Genomic DNA, 19551 nt, shown 5'->3' on the forward strand with positions numbered 1-19551 from the left:
AATCCATGTCAGCACACTACCCCCAATCCCATGTGCTTTAACTTTGCACATTAATCTCTTGTGTGGGACCTTGTCGAAAGCCTTCTGAAAGTCCAAATATGCCACATCAACTGGTTCTCCCTTGTCCACTCTACTGGAAACATCCTCAAAAAATTCCAGAAGATTTGTCAAGCATGATTTCCCTTTCACAAATCCATGCTGACTTGGACCTATCATATTACCTCTTTCCAAATGCACTGCTATGACATCCTTAAAAATTGATTCCATCATTTTACCCACTACCGATGTCAGGCTGACCGGTCTATAATTCCCTGTTTTCTCTCGCCCTCCTTTTTTAAAAAGTGGGGTTACATTGGCTACCCTCCACTCCATAGGAACTGATCCAGAGTCAATGGAATGTTGGAAAATGACTGTCAATGCATCCACTATTTCCAAGGCCACCTCCTTAAGTACTCTGGGATGCAGTCCATCAGGCCCTGGGGATTTATCGGCCTTCAATCCCATCAATTTCCCCAACACAATTTCCCTACTAATAAGGATTTCCCTCAGTTCCTCCTCCTTACTAGACCCTCCGACCCCTTTTATATCTGGAAGGTTGTTTGTGTCCTCCTCAGTGAATACCGAACCAAAGTACTTGTTCAATTGGTCCGCCATTTCTTTGTTCCCCGTTATGACTTCCCCTGATTCTGACTGCAGGGGACCTACATTTGTCTTTACTAAACTTTTTCTCTTTACATATCTATAGAAACTTTTGCAATCCGTCTTAATGTTCCCTACAAGCTTCTTCTCATACTCCATTTTCCCTGCCCTAATCAAACCCTTTGTCCTCCTCTGCTGAGTTCTAAATTTCTCCCAGTCCCCGGGTTCGCTGCTATTTCTGGCCAATTTGTATGCCACTTCCTTGGCTTTAATGCTATCCCTGATTTCCCTTGATAGCCACGGTTGAGCCACCTTCCCTTTTTTATTTTTCCCCCGACAGGAATGTACAATTGTTGTCGTTCATCCATGCGGTCTCTAAATGTCTGCCATTGCCCATCCACAGTCAACCCCTTCAGTATCATTCGCCAATCTATCCTAGCCAATTCACTCCTCATACCTTCAAAGTTACCCTTCTTTAAGTTCTGGACCCTTGAAGTGAATTCCAGGATCTTTCAATGACTTGTGTAAAGATGTTTTTCCTGCTCTCCGTTTTAAATCTTTGACATTTATTCTTGTATCTACGGTCCCCGCGTTCTAGGCGCCTCGACTATTGGAAACAGTCTGCTTCTATCTACCCTGGTCCATTCTTTCATTATTTTAAACATTTCCATCATATCGTCCCACCATCGAGGCTTTCCAGACTGAGCTGGACACTGTAACCAGTGGTTGAGTGTGTTGTATCATTGGGTGCATTGCCCTTTTAAGGTGATCAGGATTTGGCAGGAAGTTTTTTTTTGCAACCACCCTGCTAGATTTAAGCGAGCCCAGTGCGAGTCAGTGTCAATGAGCGGAGCTTTCTGGGCTAGGCAGCTTATTCCAGCGCTAGAAGGACAGCAGAGGCCCTCAGTGATAGGAGCAGGAGCAGGAGCAAGAGCAAGAGCAAGAGCAAGAGCAGGTGCGTCCGTCCGTCCGTCAGTCAGTCACTGTCAATCTGCGATCCGTGCACTCGGTGCCACCTTTAGTGTCTGTGTAACATTAATATCTAACCGGGGAGGGCTGGTGATAGTGCGGTTATCAGCTGGTGTTTCGTTGAAACTGAGTTTAAATCAACCAGCCACTCAAAGAAAAAACACGTTTTGAGGCATTGGATTTGAAACCAGAAATGAAAAGTTCGGGTTGGATGTTGTTTCGGAAATAGTCTTTCTATTACAGTATCAGAGAGTGACACAGCACAGCAGGAGGCCCCTCGAGTCCGTATCGGCTCTTTGGAAAGAGCTGCCCCATTAGTGTCACTGCCCCTGTCCTTTCCCCAGAGCCCGGCAAATTCACACTGTTCGTGTCTTTCTGTTAAGCAGCAGTTTCTTTTCCAGCTGCAAGTGGATTTTCCTCTTTTTAAAAAAAATATAACTTTCCACTGAAGTTCTCTGATTTGGAAAAACAGAAAATGCTGGAAATACTCCGCATCTGTGGAGGGAGAAACAGAGTTAATGTGTCAGGTCCATGACCTTTTCGGCAGAACTGGGTCAAAAGCTCTCTGATTGTTTAGTTCAAAAATTGCCTCAATTTTTTTCGTCAATCACTGTTTGAGTTTCGCTGAATCAAACGCACGCCACAGCGATTGGCTCATTGATTAGTAATTAAAAGGAAGCAGTGCCATCAAATTCTATCCAGAATTATATTTTTAACAGTAAAACGACTGGAGGTGGTTTTTATTGTGTTCCTAACACAGAAGAGACTGCACACAGGGAGGTTAAAGTAACAGTGACCTCAGTCTTTATTAAGATACTCCAGAGTGAGGAACATGCCTTAGATACAGTGCTCCCAAAGGATGCTGGGATCCCTTGGGACTTCAGGGGATGTGCTCCCTGGTGGTGGAACATGGGAGTGCATGCTTTACAGATACACAACATCACTTTCCCCCCACCCAAAGTCAAAGTGAAAACTATTTACAAGGTGAGGCGGTTGGGAGCCTTTCTTTCCCTGGTGGACCGCCTCGGTACAAATGTCTGTTCTGGTGTGTTGGCTGTGCCCTCGCTGGGCTGGCATGTTGTTGGCCCTGCAGGGCTGCTGGGTGAGCCTGGCCTTTCTGTGCTGTTGGCATGTTGGGTTTGATTTCCTGGTCCGGGGTGGTGTCGTTGATCATTTGGGTGTGTGTTGTGGGCTCGAAAAAGATGGTGTCTGCTGTGGGTTGTTCAGGGTAGTCTGTAAACCGCAGCCTCGTTTGGTCCAGGTGCTTTCTGCAAATTTGTCCATTGTCTAGTTTGACTACAAACACCTTACTCCCTTCTTTAGCTATCACCATGCCTGTGATCCACTTGGGACCATGTCCATAGTTTAGCACATACACAGGGTCATTCAGATCAATTTCCTGTGATACAGTGGCGCGACCATCGTTTACATTTTGTTGCTGTGGCCTGCTCTCTACCTGATCATGCAGGTTGGGGTGAACCAGCGCGAGTCTGGTTTTAAGTGTCCTTTTCATGAGTAGCTCAGCCAGGGGCACCCCTATGAGCGAGTGGGGTCTCGTGCGGTAGCTGAGCAGTACTCGGGACAGGCGGGTTTGGAGTGAGCCTATGAGACTCATTTGAGGCTCTGTTTGATTGTTTGTACTGCCTGCTCTGCCTGCCCATTGAAGGCTGGTTTAAATGGGGCCGAGGTGACATGTTTGATTCCATTGCGGGTCATGAATTCTTTTAAATTTGGCACTGGTGAAACATGGCCCGTTGTCACTGACCAGTATGTCAGGCAGGCCGTGGGTGGCAAACATGGCCCTCAGGCTTTCAATGGTGGCGGTGGCGGTGCTTCCCGACATTATTTCACATTCAATCCATTTTGAAAAAGCATCCACCACCACCAGGAACATTTTACCGAGAAGCGGGCCCGCATAGTCGACATGGATCCTCGACCATGGTCTGGAGGGCCAGGACCACAAACTTAGTGGTGCCTCTGGGCGCGTTGCTCAACTAAGCACACACGCTGCATTGCTGTACACATGACTCTAAGTTAGATTCGTTACCGGGCCACCACACGTGTGATCTGGCTATCGCTTTCATCATTACTATACCCGGGTGTGTGCTGTGGAGATCCGAGATGAACGTCTCCCTGCACTACGTGGTTACCCCACAACAGGCAGTCTGCCTGAATGGACAGCTTGTCCTTTTGGCGCTGGAACGGCTTGATTAGCTCTTGTATTTCAATAGGGATGCTGGCCCAGCTCCCATGCCGTACACCGTTTTTTACTAGGGACAGCAGAGGATCTTGGCTGGTCCAAGTCCTAATCTGGCGAACCGTGACAGGTGATTTATCATTTTCAAATGCTTCCATGACCATCAACAAGTCTGCAGGCTGCGCCACCATCAATAAGTTTGCAGGCTGTGCCATTTCCACCCCCGTGGTGGACAATGGTAGCCGACTGAGAGCATCTGCACAGTTCTCGGTGCCTGGCCTGTGGCGGATGATGTAGTTATATGCTGATAGCGTGAGTGCCCACCTTTGTATGCGGGCTGAGGCATTGGTATTTATCCCTTGTTTTCAGCAAACAGGAATATGAGGAGCTTGTGATCGGTTTCCAGCTCAAATTTGAGGCCAAACAGGTACTGATGCATTTTCTTTACCCCGAACACACACGCTAATGCCTCTTTCTCAATCATGCTGTAGGCCCCCTTGGCTTTAGACAAGCTCCTGGAGGCATAGGCGACAGGTTGCAACTTCCCCACAACGTTAGCTTATTGTAATACACACCCAACTCCGTACGACGACGCATCACATGCCAGTACAAGTCTTTTACACGGGTTATACAATACAAGCAGCTTGTTGGAGCATAAAATGTTTCTGGCTTTCTCAAAAGCAATTTCTTGTTTTTTTTCCCCATACCCAGTTCTCACCTTTACACAATAACACATGTAGGGGCTCTAAGAGGGTGCTTAACCCCAGTAGGAAGTTACCAAAATAATTGAGGAGTCCCAGGAACGACCGCAGCTCCGTGATGTTCTGTGGCCTGGGCATGTTCCTGATAGCCTCTGTCTTGGGGATTGTGGGCCGAATGCCGTCCGCCGCGATCTTTCTCCCCAAAAACTCCACTTCTGTTGCCATGAAGGCGCATTTCAACCTCTTCAACCGCAGCCCGATGCGATCCAGTCGCTGGAGGACCTCTTCCAGGTTTTGTAGGTGCTCGACAGTGTCCCGACCCGTGACCAATATGTCGTCCTGAAAGACCACCATGCATGATACCGACTTGAGTCGGCTCTCCATGTTTCTCTGGAAGATCACTGCAGCCGACCGAATTCCAAATGGGCATCTGTTGTAGATGAACAGTCCCTTGTGCGTGTTGATGCAGGTGAGCCCTTCACAGATTCCTCCAGCTCCTGCATCATGTAGGCCGAAGTCAGGTCAAGCTTGGTGAACGTCTTGCTTCCTGCCAGTGTCGCAAATAGGTCGTCTGCCTTAGGTAGCGGGTATTGGTCCTGTCGTGAGAAACGATTAATGGTTACTTTATAATCGCCGCAAATCCTGACCATGCCATCACTTTTGAGGACTGCAACAATCGGGCTGGTCCACTCACTGAATTCCACTGGGGAGATGATGCCCTCGTGTTGCAGCCTGTCCAGCTCAATTTCCACTCTCTCTCTCTCTCTCATCATGTGAGGTACCGCTCGCGCCTTGTGGTGAATGGGTCGTATCTCTGGGACCAAGTGGATCCGCACCTTCGCCCCGGAAACGTTTCCAGTGCCTGGCTCAAAAAGGGAAGGAAATTTGTTAAGAACCTGGGTACATGAGGCCTCATCGACATGTGATAGCACTCGGATGTCATCCCAGTTCCAGCGGATTTTGCCCAGCCAGCTCCTTCCAGGCAGTGTGGGGCCATTGCCTGGGACAATCCAGAGTGGCAGTTCGTGCACCGTGCCCTCGTAGGTGACATTGACCATGGCACTGCCCAGGACAGTGATAAGCTCTTTGGTGTACGTTCTCAGTTTCGTGTGGATGAGGCTCAGGGCTGGTCTGAGTGCCTTATTGCACCACAGTCTCTCAAACATCTTTTTACTCATGATGGATTGGCTAGCGCCAGTGGCCAGTTCCATGGCTACGGGTAAGCCATTCAATTTTACATTTAGGTGGACATTTCGTCAAATGTATGCACACCGTGTACTTCAGCATCTGCAAGCTCGTTGGAGGTGCCCCATTGTTCCACAGCTCTTGCAAACATACCCTTTGAGCGGCATGAATGGAAGCCTCCACAACGCCAACAAGGTGTGAATTGCCTTGCGTTCATCCTTTGTTGCGGACTCTGAGTCATCTGGGTCACCTGAGGCCTGCTGGCAGTTGCAGACTTGTGGTTTCTGCCCTGTACATTTCTGCTCGCAAACACAGTTCCAGTTAATTTATGAACATTGCTAGCACTTGTGTGTTGAGAAATTTGTTTAGTGCTATCACTGGTGGTCATAAACGCCTGTGCTATCGCAATGGCCTCACTGAGGGTCGGTGTCTCTACAGTCAAAAGTTTTCAAGGATGGTCTCGTGGCCAATGCCCAGTACAAAAAAGTCTCTGAGCATTTGCTCCAGGTAGCCATCAAACTCACATTGTCCTGCAAGTCGCCTTAGCTCGGCGATGTAGCTCACCACTTCCAGACCTTCAGATCGCTGGCATGTATAGAACCGATACCTCGCCATCAGCACTCTCTCCCTCGGGTTAAGATGCTCCCAAACCAGTGTACACAGCTCCTCATACGACTTATCTGTGGGTTTCACCGGAGCCAGAAGATTCTTCATGAGGCTGTAGGTCGGTGCCCCGCAGACCGTGAGGAGGACTGCTCTCCTTTTTGCAGCGCTTCCTTCTCTGTCCAGCTCGTTGGCTACAAAGTACTGGTCTAGTCGTTCGACATAGGCTTCCCAGTCCTCACCCTCCAAGAACCTCTCCAGGATGTCCACAGTTTGCTGTATCTTTGCGTTGGATTCGTATACTCGTCGCCAGTTATTGTGTTCCTAACACAGATGAGACTGCACACAGGGAGGTTAAAGTAACAGTGACCTCAGTCTTTATTAAGACAATCCAGAGTGAGGAACAGGCCTTAGGCGCCGGCTTATATACAGTGCTCCCAAGAGATGCTGAGATCCCTTGGGACTTCAGGGGATGCGCTCCCTGGTGGCGGAACATGGGAGTGCATGCTTTACAGATACACAACAGTTTTAAAATGTAAATGTTTGATCCTAACACGTTAGGGCAACCTGGACCAATGTGCTGGAACATCCGGGATTGATCAGGAACAAAACAATCTGACAGATTGAATTGAAGATATTTGCAATCATTTTGAGTGAAATTCACAAATGCTCCCTCACTTCCACCGCCACACACACACACACAAACACATTAAAAAATTTAACTATGTGGGACAGAAAGTGAAAGTTTACACGCATGCTGACATTTGAGAAGGAAATCGAAAAAGAACGTTGGCAATTCCCATATAAGTTCTAAGAACTGGTTCAGTATTGTTGCTAACTTCCCTGTAAAGCATTTTGTAAAAGGAGTGCTCCTGTCTGATTGTGTTTATTTTGAATAGAATCCACAAAAATGAATTATAATATTTGCCAAAAGCCGAGGCTGGAAATCTGACAAAAAGTAATATTTGTTGTTACTAGACAGTGTGAAGGACCAGGATTGTGGGTTTGCAATAAGTTCTATCCATGCTGCTCTTAATTCGGGTTGCCAACTTCAGCTGTCTGGGCCCTAAGCTCCGGAACTCCCTCCCTAAACTTCTCTACCTCTCTTTCCTCTTTAAAACCTACCTCTTTGACCAAGGTTTTGGTCATCTGCCCTCATTTCTTGCGTGGCTCGGTGTCAAATTTATTTGTTTTGTCTTATAACACTGCTGTGAAGCGCCTTGGGATGTTTTACTACTATAATAAATAAAAGTTGTTGTTGCCAGCCTGTCGAACAGCCATTTTCCGCATTTCTAGTATTTCTATAATGAATATTGCATAGTATTTACAGCACAGATACAGGCAATTTGGCCCAACAGGTCCATGCCGATATTTATGCTTTACATACGCCTTTTTTTAATTTGTTAATGGGATGTGGGTGTCGCTGGCAATGCCAGCATTTATTCCCCATCCCTAATTGGTGCTGATGAGCCTCGACCTTGAACCGCAGAGGGCAGTTAAGAGTCAATCACATTGCTGTGGGTCTGGAGTCACATCTAGGCCAGACCAGGTAACAACAACAGATTTCCTTCCCTAAAGGACATTAATGAACCAGATGGGTTTTTACGACAATCTGATAGTTTCATGTCAGCATTACTGATACTAGCTTTTTAATTCCAGATTTATTTAATTGAATTTAAATTCCTCAGCTGTTGTAGCGGGATTTAAACTCCTGTCTCTGGATCATTACTCCAGGCCTCTGGATTACTAAAAGAAAGACTTGCATTTATATAGTGCCTTTCATGAACACCGGACGTCTCAAAGCACTTTACAGCCAATGAAGTACCTTTGGAGTGTAGTCACTGTTGTATTGTGGGAAACGCATCAGCCAATTAAACACAGCAAGCTCCCACCAACAGCGATGTGATAATGACCAATTAATCTGTTTTTGTTATGTTGATTGAGGGATAAATATTGGCCCCCGCTCTTCTTTGAATTAGTGTCATGGGATCTTTTACGTCCACCTAAGAGAGCTGATGGCGACTCAGTTTAACATATCTTCCGAAAGATGGCACCTCCAACAGTGCAGCGTTCCCTCAGCACTGCACTGGAGTGTCAGCCTAGATTATATGCTCAAGTCTCTAAAGTAGGGTGTGAACTCACGACCTTCTGACTGAGGAGATGAGAGTGCTACCACATAGCCACGGCTGATACCTCGTATTAAATTAAAGCCCTATACTTTATGCATGCGCTCACTCTCTTTAAGTAATTACACGGGATGACTAAGGGATTTATTTCATTAAAACTATAGTGAAATTATGAGTCAAGTGTACACTACTGCTACTATGTTGGAAAGAGTTGCACACAGTCATAACAGCTTGCATGCAAATAGTTCCTTTAATAGAACAATGTCCCAAGGTGCTTTTGCAGATATATTCAAAAGGGAGTTAGATGAAGTCCTTACTACTCGGGGGATCAAGGGTTATGGCGAGAAAGCAGGAAGGGGGTACTGAAGTTTCATGTTCAGCCATGAACTCATTGAATGGCGGTGCAGGCTAGAAGGGCTGAATGGCCTGCTCCTGCACCTATTTTCTATGTTTCTATGTTTCTATGTAATCAGACCCAAAATGGGCATCGACTTGAAGAGGGAGATATTGGGAGGGGTGAACAAAAGCTTGGTTAAAGAGGTGGGCTTTAAGGAAGGTGTTCAAGAAGGAGAGGGAGATGAAGGGGTTTAGGGAGGACATTCCAGAGCTTGAGGCCGAGGTGGCTGAAAGCACAGCAGCCAATGGTGAGGCAAAGGGGGTGCACGAAAGGCCAGTCAAAAATATTCCCAGTCCTATATCATCAGGTGCTATATAAATGCAACTGTTCTATTTCCCTTCATCAGAAAAGGTGAGTTCAGTTTAAATTCCGAGTTTGACAACATCTTAACCTGCTTCCTATTGCCCTCAGATTTGCAGACCATGGAAGCTAATGGAAATTCTGCGGAGATCGATGAAGGCCTCTACTCCAGGCAGCTGTAAGTATATTTTGAAGTAAAGCAAACCCCTGTGGTTTGAAGGAGCACAATGGGGGCGGGGGTACAGCTTATTCACTGGATGAACAAGATTGATCTCACCAGAATTGTAATTTATAACTCTCCGAAGTTACCAACGGATTCCAATTAGGGAGGGTGGTTTATAGTGACTGAAAATAAGTCGAGATTTTTTTTTTTAATTATGTGGGATTCCTGGATTTTCACTGGTGCTTTGGGAGTTTCATTCTGCAATTCTGCCTTATTTATAATTCAGACCACTGATTTTTGATGACTGAATAAGTCAGCTTATTACTGGGGAATGCCACATGTCCCACGATTTTTCCGTGAAAACCGCAAATAAGTGGCTTTGACTATGATGGTCTTGCTCGTGAGTTTGTAGAACCTTTTGATCCGATCGTTGATCCTGCACCAGTAGGTGTGTTTAACACCAGAAGTGAATTCATTACACACCCACTTAACATTCAATACTATTCTGCACTGCTGCAGTTATGCTGCTTTTCATCACAAGGAAGCTTCTGTAAATCCAGGGACACTTGCATCGTGTTACAAAGTATTTATGGCACAGAAACAGGCCACTCAGCCCAACAGGCCCATGCCAGAGTTTATGCTCCACACGAGCCTCCTCCCACTCCTCGTCATCTCACCCCATCAACATATCAGTCTATTCCTTTCTCCCTCATGTGCTTATCTGGCTTCCCCTTATATGTATCTATGCTATTTGCCTCAACCACTCCCTGTGGTACCGAGTTCCACATTCTCACCACTCTCTGGGTGAAGACCTTTCTTCTGAATTCCCTATTGGATTTATTCGTGACTATCTTATATTTATGGCCCCGAGTTCTGGTCTCGCCCACAAGTGGAAACATCTTCTCTACCTCTACGCTTTCATAATCTTGAAGACTGCTATCAGTATACTTATGATAATATGTATGTGCCAATAAAAATTAGACTAAAGTATCTAATAAATGTTGAATAATAAAGGTTGTCAATGCGTCTCAAGGCAGCAATTTATACCAGAGATCATACCTTTTTAAAAAATTCATTCAAGGGATGTGGGCATCGCTGGCATTTATTGCCCATCCCTAATTGCCCTCGAGAAGATGGTAGTGAGCTGCCTTCTTGAGCCACTGCAGTCCGTATGGTGAAGGTACACCCACAGTGCTGTTAGGGAGGAAGTTCCAGGATTTTGACCCAGCGACGATGAAGGAGTGGCGATATGCTTCCAAATCAAAATGGTGTGTGACCTGGAGGGAAATGTGGAGGTGGCGGTGTTCCCGTGTGCTTGCTGCCCTCATGGTGGTAGAGGTCGTGGAGGTGCTGCCAAAGAAGCCTTGGCGAGTTGCTGCAGTGCATTTTGTAGATGGTACACAATGCACAGTACGCCAGTGGTGGTGGGTGCGGATGTTTATGGTATTGGATGGGGTGCCAATCAAGTGGGCTGCTTTGTCCTGGATGGTGTCGAGCTTGAATGGGTTCATGACTCAAACGAACTCTGAGATTGAATTTCAGCCTTAAATTCACTGCTACATATTTATCATTCTTTATTAACCAGCGGATCTCACTTAATGCTCACCGGTTGTCCAAGGTTGGGCAGACAACAACAACTTGTATTTATATAGCGCCTTTAATGTAGTGAAATGTCCCAAGGCACTTCACAGGAGTATCATGAGATTTTAAAAAAATTGACACCGAGCTGCATAAGTAGAAATTAGCGCAGGTGACCAAAAGCTTGGTCGAAGAGGTATGTTTTAAAGAGGCCTTCATCGATCTTTGAAGGAGGAAAGAAAGGCAGAGAGGTTTAGGCAGCGAGTTCCAGAGCTTGGGGCCTAGGTAACAGAAGGCACGGCCACCAATAGTTGAGGAATTATAATCAGGAATGCTCGAGTGCAGAATTAGAGGAGCGCAGACATCTTGGAGGAGGGGGAGGGGGAGGGGGAGGGGCGAGGCCATGGTGGGATTTGAAAACAAGGATGAGAATTTTGAAATCGAGGCATTGCTTAACCGGGAGCCAATGTAGGTCAGCGAGCAAAGGGGTGATGGGTGAGCGGGATTTGGTGTGAGTTAGGACACGGGCAGTCGCGTTTTGGATCACCTCTAGTTTACGTAGGGTAGGATGTGGGAGGCCAGCCAGGAGTACGTTGGAATAGTCAAGTCTCGAGACGGTTGTGATATTTAGTTGCTAGCCTGGCCTGTCCCTTTTAAAGTCAGTGCTGAAATATTCCCTGTGAGAACCAGATGATTGTAGCTATTATAAGCTCCTGTGGTTAATTAAGCAGTCAGTAAATTGCTTGTAAGTTTCAGGAGCCAAGTCACAAGAAGCCAGGAGGGAAATACTTAGATGCAAGTCATTATGCACCTGTGGTTGTTCCTTTTAAGATTAAAAGATTCAATTGCTCTAAATTCTTGAAAATTATTTGCAGCCAATGAAGTACTTTTTGGAGTGTAGTCACTGTTGCAATGTAGGAAATGCGGCAGCCAATTTGTGCACAGCAAGCTCCCACAGACAGCAATGTGATAATGACCAGATAAACTGTTTTTTTGTTTTGTTGATTGAGGGATACATATTGGCTAGGACACTGGGGATAACTCCCCTGCTCTTCTTTGAAATAGTGTCATGGAATCTTTTATGTTTACCTGAGAGAGCAGATGGGACCTCGGTTTAATGCCTCATCTAAAAAACGGCACCTCCGACAGAGCAGCACTCCCTCAACACTGGAGTGTCAGCCTAGATTTTTGTGCTCAAGTCTCTGGAGTGGGATTTGAACCCACAATTTTCTGACTGAGGTGAGGGTGCTTCCAAGGGATGACAAGTCAAATTGCAGGTGAGAATCTTGTGTTGACGGGTCAAAAAACAAGCTGCGGGCCGGATGTTGGAGAAGTTAGCGACCGGGTTTTCCCCGCGATTTGACCCTCCGCTGTGAAAACCCGGTCGCAAAGCCCGGACGGGATCCTAGGGTACCTGTTTATGGCGACGCTTCCAAGTACCAGTGAGGAGAGGTGCACCGACGTGTAATGACTCCGATTGCATTTGCCTCCGAGTTTTGGCACCCTCCCGACCCGTACGCCGCGTCCAGAATAGCGACAAGTCAAACCTGATGGTGCAGCTCTGCCAGCAGCGATAAGACAGAAAACCGCAAAAAAGGTAAGTTAAAGTTTTTTTTTGCAGCGATTACTTAGTTAAGGGTCTTGTAAATGTTTTTGGAATTATTTGGGGACTCCCCGCCCCCCCCCCCCCCCCCCCAGTCGCAGCATAAACGACCCCGGACTAAAGTTGCCGAAACTCGTGTTTTGCGCTGCGAATAATAGTGGAAAGCCTCCCTTACCGATACATGCCTGGCACAGACCCCAAAGGCTGAGAGTTCGGCCTAAAAATGATCGCGCAGTGAAAACGGTAATTTTCACATATCGCTACCATTTTCGCCAAGAAACCCCGAAAGCTGAAAATCCTATTGACAGTGTTTTAAGATTGTTTTTCAGGTATCAGAAAGGAGTGGAATGTGCAAATATCCTAATTGAAAGAATCATTTGTTTGAAGCTTATATTTTCCTGCATCCAACCATGGCTTGGAGATGTTTAGTTTGTTTTAATTTAATTGTCTGTGATGTGCTGCAGCTTGTGAGAAACTGAGAGGCAAGACTGGGCAACTTCAATCGCATGGGAAGAATGGTCCAGCTGGGTGTGTGGAAATAAATATACCCAGTAGATCTACCGAGGAATAAATTGGCCAATGATTGAAGATGATACAAAAGAGTTGCAAGAAATATGTAGCAAGGTCGTAGCACAAGAATTTTACATATTAAGATAGATTAAGGCTAAGGAAGGTGATTGGCAAAAGAACCAAAAGTGATATAAGAAAAAACTTTTACGCTGCGAGTGATTAAGATCTGGAATGAATTGCCTGAAAGGGTGGTGGATAAGCACCGGATTCTTTTTTTTTTTTTGCAGGGCTACGGGGAAAGGGAGGGGGAGTGGGACTCGCTGAAGTGCAGAGAGTGGCCATGGGCTCGATGGGCCGAATGGCCACCTTCCATTCTGTAACCATTCTATGATTCTATAGATCAATGTATAGGCTACAGTTTGTTTCAACTATGTTAATCTGTGGTAGAGTATGCGACAGTATAATTTAGCTAATTAAGACGTGAAGCTGATGCCGTATATTGCACAGGGTATAAAGGAGAGCTGGGATTGGTTCTTAAGCACTAATCTAATTCAGGGGCTCCAGTTTTTTATTTCGGGAGGAGGCACCTCACTGGACACTGTTGACCAAATGGACCGTGTGTAGTTGATATGTGATAACACTGCACTGAGGGATTGTTAATAATAATATTAAGTGACGGTCCATATTTAATTACCAAGAAGTAGTCACTTATACTCCTCAGTTTTAATTTTAACACCTGAAATTTTAGATGACAAGCCTTCAAGAACAAAGCTTGAATGGTTTTTGACCCCGTCTAAACTGTAGCACTGGAATCCCTCTCTGCTTATCTCTTGCGTTGAATGGACATTTTTGTTTGATCAGTAAGTCAATCAAACCCCATTCTAGCCTTGACCAGTGTCTGGAGCCTACCTGGGGGTCAAGGAAACTGTGGACAAACTTCACGTGGGCAGCTGTTCATCACCGACTCCTTTCTTCAGTGATTCTCATTTAATCATTCCTTTTCTTTTCCATTGACCGGGGATTCAATAGAGAACTGACTGAAGCTGGTGCCAGTTTATTTTTCTTTAAATATTACAGCGTTTGAAACGTCAGTGTCCTGTGCAGGTTATATGATGTACCGAAAGCAACAACACACCCAGGCGATAAGATGAGATCATAGGATGGTTACAGCACAGAAGGAGGCTATTTGGTCTGTCAAATCCGTGCCCGCTCTCTGCAAGCACACTTCAACTAGTCCCACTCCACCGCCCTTTCCCCGTAGCCATGCAAATTGTTTTTCCTTCAGGTACCTATCCAATTCCCTTTTGAAAGCCATGATTGGATCTGCTTCCACAACCCTCTCAGTCCGTGAATTCCAGATCTGAACCACTTGCTGCGGAAAAAAGTTTCTCCTCGTATCGCCTTTGATTCTTCTACCAATCACTTTAAATCTGTGTCCTCTGGTTCCTGACCCTTCCGCCAATGGGAACAGTTTCTCTCTATCTACTCTGTCTAGACCCCTCTAGTGGGAGTTTGCTTGTGCGCAAAATGGCTGCCGTCTTTCCTACATTACAACAGTGATAGTACTGCAAAAAGTACTTCATTGGCTGTAAAGCGTTTTGAGATGTCCGGTGGTCGTGAAAGGCGCTATATAAATCCAAGTCTTTTTTTTTCTTTTCTCTTGATATTGAACACCTATCAAATCTCCTTTCGACCTTTTCTGTAAGAAGAACAACCCCAGCTTCTCTAGTCTATCCATGTAACTTAAATCCCTCATCCCTGGAACCATTCTTGTAAATCTTATCTGCACCCTCTCTAAGGCCTTCACATCCTTCCTAAAGTGCGGTGCTCAGAATTGGACACAATACAATTCACACATACCAGTCATCACAAGAAATAGATGGTGGAGGAAGTTGGAGAATGGTTAGAATTGGGGTGCTCTCTTTTTTTTTTGATGTGGAGAAGTCTCTTATGAAGCAATCTACTCAACAGTCATCAGTGGCAGCTCAGAGTGAGAGGCAGCCCTGTATTTGGTGACCTTGTGTTGAGTAATTCCCCAGTGTAACAGCTAGACTGCCTTTTCATTTCTAATAAAACTCACATTCTGTTTGTAGGAGAATGAGCATTTGGTGCTTTAGTTTTGGACAATAGTTTTTTTTATTTATCCACACCCCATTAAATGTTCCCAGGTCAGATGGATCAACGGTCAAGCGCTGGTTAAACCACCTCCTTCTGTCCCACCCAATAATATACGTTAACCGGTGGAGTCACAACCGTGGCTCCGTGGGTAGCACCCTCGTCTCTGAGTCAGAAGGTTGTGGGTTCAAGTCCCACTCCAGAAACTTGAGCACCAAAAATCTAGGCTGACGCTCCAGTGCGGTGCTGAGGGAGCGCTGCTCTGTCAGAGGTGCCGTCTTAACGTTAAACATTAAACCGAGGCCCATCTGCCCTCTCAGGTGGACGTAAACGATCCCATGGCACGATTTTGATGTCCTGGCCAATATTTATCCATCAATCAACATCACAAAAAACAGATTATCTGGTCATTATCACATTGCTGTTTGTGGGAGCTTGCTTGTGTGCAAATTGGCTGCCGCGTTTCCTACATTACAACAGTGACTACATTCCAAAAGTACTTCATTGGCTGTAAAGTGCTTTGGGATGTCCGCTGGCCTTTCTTTCACAAGGGATTTTTGGTGTACCAGTGACATACACGGGATCAATCAAAAAAATACCAACACTAGAAATTTGAACTGAAAATAGAAAATGCTGAAATACATAACAGGTCGGTCGGAATCTAAAAGATGACAGGCTAAGGATGCAGGCGAGATCCCTCATTAGAACCATGTATTTTTAAATATAGATTGATAAAGCACATTCCTACATGTTCCATATTGTAGTTTAGTCACATTTTTTCTTTGTCCTGTGTGACTAACCCTATTTTTAGAATCAATATTTAGAAGTTTGTTTATTTTGGCAAGTGGAGATGTAATTCTACTCTAGTGTCATACTTTTAGCCTCTTTGCATTGACTACTGCTCCTGGCTGCTGATTCCCAGTTGTGCAATAAATGGCTCAAAAGAAATGCATGTAACAGCACAACCCGTCGGAGCGTGAGCAGTCCACTTGAGCAGACATTTGCTGACTAGACGTTGAACGGAGACACTGCTAATCAATGAGTGAGTGTTATCTCCACACACAAAATGCACAGCACTGCAGCACAGGACACCAATTGTAACTGTCCTGCGGCATTTGGGTTCTTTAGTCCTTGAGTGCTTTATCATCCTGTCCCATCGTGAACGCATGACCGCAGTCATAGTTTGATGTGAGTGTCAGCCGCGGCTCAGTGGGTAGAGCTCTCGCCTCCAAGTCAGAAGGTCATGAGTTCAAGGCCTACTCCAGATGACTTGGGCGTAGAAATACAGGCGGACACTCCAATGCGGTGCTGAGAGAGCGCTGCACTGCACTATTGTGACAGCAAATTCTGCACCAATGGGTCAAAAGGCCTCTATCTGTGCTGTAAATGTCTGTAGTTCAATCTGAAGTGAGGCAATGGAAAGACATTAAAAGAACAAAACAATGTGGATGGAAAGTCATGATAGAGGCCTACAGTAATTCAGAATCATCTTTCGGAGGAGACGTTAAACCGAGGCCCCGTCTGCCCTCTCAGGTCGACGGAAAAGATCCCACGGCACTATTCCGAAGAAGAGCAGGGGAGCTCTCCTCAGTGTCCTGGCCAACGTTACTATAAACAGATTATCTGGTCAATCATCCTTGATTTAATTTGTTTCTCTCATTTTTCCTGATAGTGGTGTTCTTCAATATCAGCCTTTTCATTCGGGTAAAATAAATTACAATGTTTATTTTATCTCAAGGGCCAGGGTCAGCATTTAGCGTGCTTCTATGGATATTAGAAAATCAACGGGCCCAAAACCGACCGAAAAAAAATTACGAAAACACCTGGTGGTCCCGGAGGAACGAACCTTGTGCTCCGAGGCCTAGCTGCACAGTCCAGCGTAGGGGCCCACGTATTCCAGGAATATATGCGTATCCTGGGATCACGTGGGCCTGGACCACCAATCACTATGTAGTATTCTCATTCATAGTTTTGGGAGCTCCGAGCCCCCACTACTATCAATGAGAATACCCCTAAAATCAAATAAAACACAAACATTTTTTTTAAAAACACCACTTTTTTTTAATTAATAGAAATTGCATTAAATTCAGTATTTGAGAAAAATTACATTTTTTGAAATTATAAAAAAAATTTTTTAATACTGTTAAATAAACTTACCTTCATAGACAGGGTTTTTAATATAAAAATAAGTAATAGCATTTATTTTTTCTATCTATTCGAACTCTAATGCTGGTAAAAGCAGGCCTTGTGCTTGCTTTTACCAGGCCTAAGAATTTGAAGGACATTCGCTGGGCAAGAGTTGGTCAAATAGCCCAAATCTCTGCCCAAAAAGGCCCTTCTCTCGGGGATGTGTTGGATCTATAAAAAGACATTTTGACAAATCGGAAGTGCCGGATTTATTCGCATGTGTGCGCACATCGTACACGCCCATAGAGACCGCGATTTTTGGTCCAATAGTACATTGGGAAAAATAACACAGATTCTGGTAAATAAGTTAGACTAAGACACCAGAGACAAAGGAGTTAAAGAGGCTGGAGTGAGGGTATGAACTAGAATGGCTGAGTGATTAATTGAGGCGTGAGTGCTGTGTCCTTGGGTTTAATTCCCACTGGCCCAATATATGTTAAGAAGTGGCTTGGGGAATTTCTGAATTTCTGTGTGACCTCATCATACCAAGTAATGTATAACTAGGTAAGGTGTTTCTCTGTGTGACAATAGGTGAAATCTGAGGGTTAGATCTGCTATGACTTTAGTTCAAAGGGGGTAACATTTGCGACTTCAGCAATTCAAAGTCTGAATGAAAAGATGCGTCATTGCAGGGCCAATCAGGTAAACCTTACGGAAAAATACAATTTTGCGATGTTTCCCTACATTAAACAGTGGCTGTACTTCAAAAGTACTCGCATTGACTTTAAAGCACTTTGGGACATCTTGAGATTGTGAAAAGCATTTTTTAAATGCAAGTTCTTTTTTCTTTCCTGACTTGAAATTACTCATTGTTTCCAAAGTTCAGACAGACCTATCTGATAACCAACTATAATAGTCGTAACATTCAGCCATCCACAGTACGATAAGGCTGTTAATTATTATACCAATGTCCAATAACAAAGCTGCATCTGCAGGGGTTTTTCCTCTTTATTTAATTTCACCCAATTTCTTGCCTTGTCGTTACAAAGAAAGAAAGACTTGCATTTATGTAGCGCCTTTCACGCCCATCAGATGTCCCAAAGCGCTTTACAGTGAATGACGTACGTTAAGTGTAGTCACTGTTGTAATGCAGTAAATGTGGCAGCCAATTTGCGCACAGCAAACTCTCACAAATAGCAATGTGATGATGACCAGATAATCTGATTTTGTGATGTTGATTGAGGGATAAATATTGGCCCAGGACTCCGGGGATAACTCCCCTGCTCGTCTTCAAAATAGTGCCATAGGATCTTTTTTACGTCCACCTGAGAGGGCAGATGGGGCCTCAGTTTAATGTCTCATTGGAAAGATGTTTCCGAATTATTGAAGGCCTCTATCATGACTTTCCATCCACATTGTTTTGTTCTTTTAATGTCTTTCCATTGCCTCACTGAGTTTGAGCTATAGACATTTACAACACAGATAGAGGACATTTGACCCATTGGCCCAAAATTTGCTGTCACAATAACGGTGAGGTTAATGGCCCTCATCTTTATTTATGTGCAAATCGCACAGCAATTTTAGACGAGGGGCGGATGCGCGGTTAAACACGAAAATCCAAAAGTTGTTGTCCGAGACACGCCGCTCCGCTGTTAGCTTCGCGCAAATGGCATCTCGCCATCTTCCTCACCATTGAAATGCATTGAACGGTGTGAAGTTCTTGTATTTGCAGTCAGCTGTAGCTCAGTGGATAGCACAGTCGCCTCTGAGTCAGAAGGTTGTGGGTTGAGCATGAAAGAATCTAGGCTGATACTCCAGTGCAGTGCTGAGGGAGTGTTGCACTATCGGAGGTGCTGTCTTTTGGATGAAACATTAAACCGAGGTCCCGCCTGCTCTCTCAAGTTGAATTAAGAGATTCCATGGCACTATTTCAAAGAAGAGCAGGGGAGTTATCCCCGGTGTCCTGGCCAATATTTATGCCTCAAACAACATAACAAAACAACAGATTATCTGGTCATTATCACATTGCTGTTTGTGGGAGTTTGCTTGTGTGCAATTGGCTGACGCTTTTCCTACATTACAACAGTGACTACATTCCAAAAGTACTTCATTGGCTGTAAAGCACATTGAGATGTCCGGTGATCGTGAGACGTGCTATATAAATGCAAGTCTTCTTAGATACGAACTAAACTTGTCACAGAAAGTTAGGGCTTGTCTATTTCAGTCTTTTTAACAGCATGATAAGTGTTAATTACTGCCAGTCAACCTCTCTGCCACTGAAAATTAACTCTTTCAAATTGGAGTTTCATTCCATCAGGTTTTAATTGTTGTTTGAGAT

At 45.0% G+C, this 19551-nt stretch overlaps 1 protein-coding gene across 2 annotated transcripts in view; it reads left to right on the top strand.

The window, feature by feature from the left end:
* Window positions 1–1449: 1449 nt before the first annotated feature.
* LOC139277286 (ubiquitin-like modifier-activating enzyme 1) overlaps window positions 1450–19551 on the top strand; it is a 355737-nt gene continuing 337635 nt past the window's right edge. Inside the window, exons 1-2 of one of the 2 annotated variants that reach the window (XM_070895554.1) lie at window positions 1450–1594; window positions 9229–9295. In XM_070895554.1, coding sequence (XP_070751655.1) covers window positions 1483–1594; window positions 9229–9295 — 179 coding nt within the window. In that variant the 5' untranslated portion in view covers window positions 1450–1482. Of the gene's footprint in view, window positions 1595–9225; window positions 9296–19551 lie in introns of both variants that reach the window. The other variant, XM_070895555.1, reaches the window with a different exon arrangement.

This window comes from Pristiophorus japonicus, chromosome 12 (genome assembly GCF_044704955.1).
Source record: "Pristiophorus japonicus isolate sPriJap1 chromosome 12, sPriJap1.hap1, whole genome shotgun sequence".
Taxonomy (NCBI): Eukaryota; Metazoa; Chordata; class Chondrichthyes; family Pristiophoridae; genus Pristiophorus; species Pristiophorus japonicus.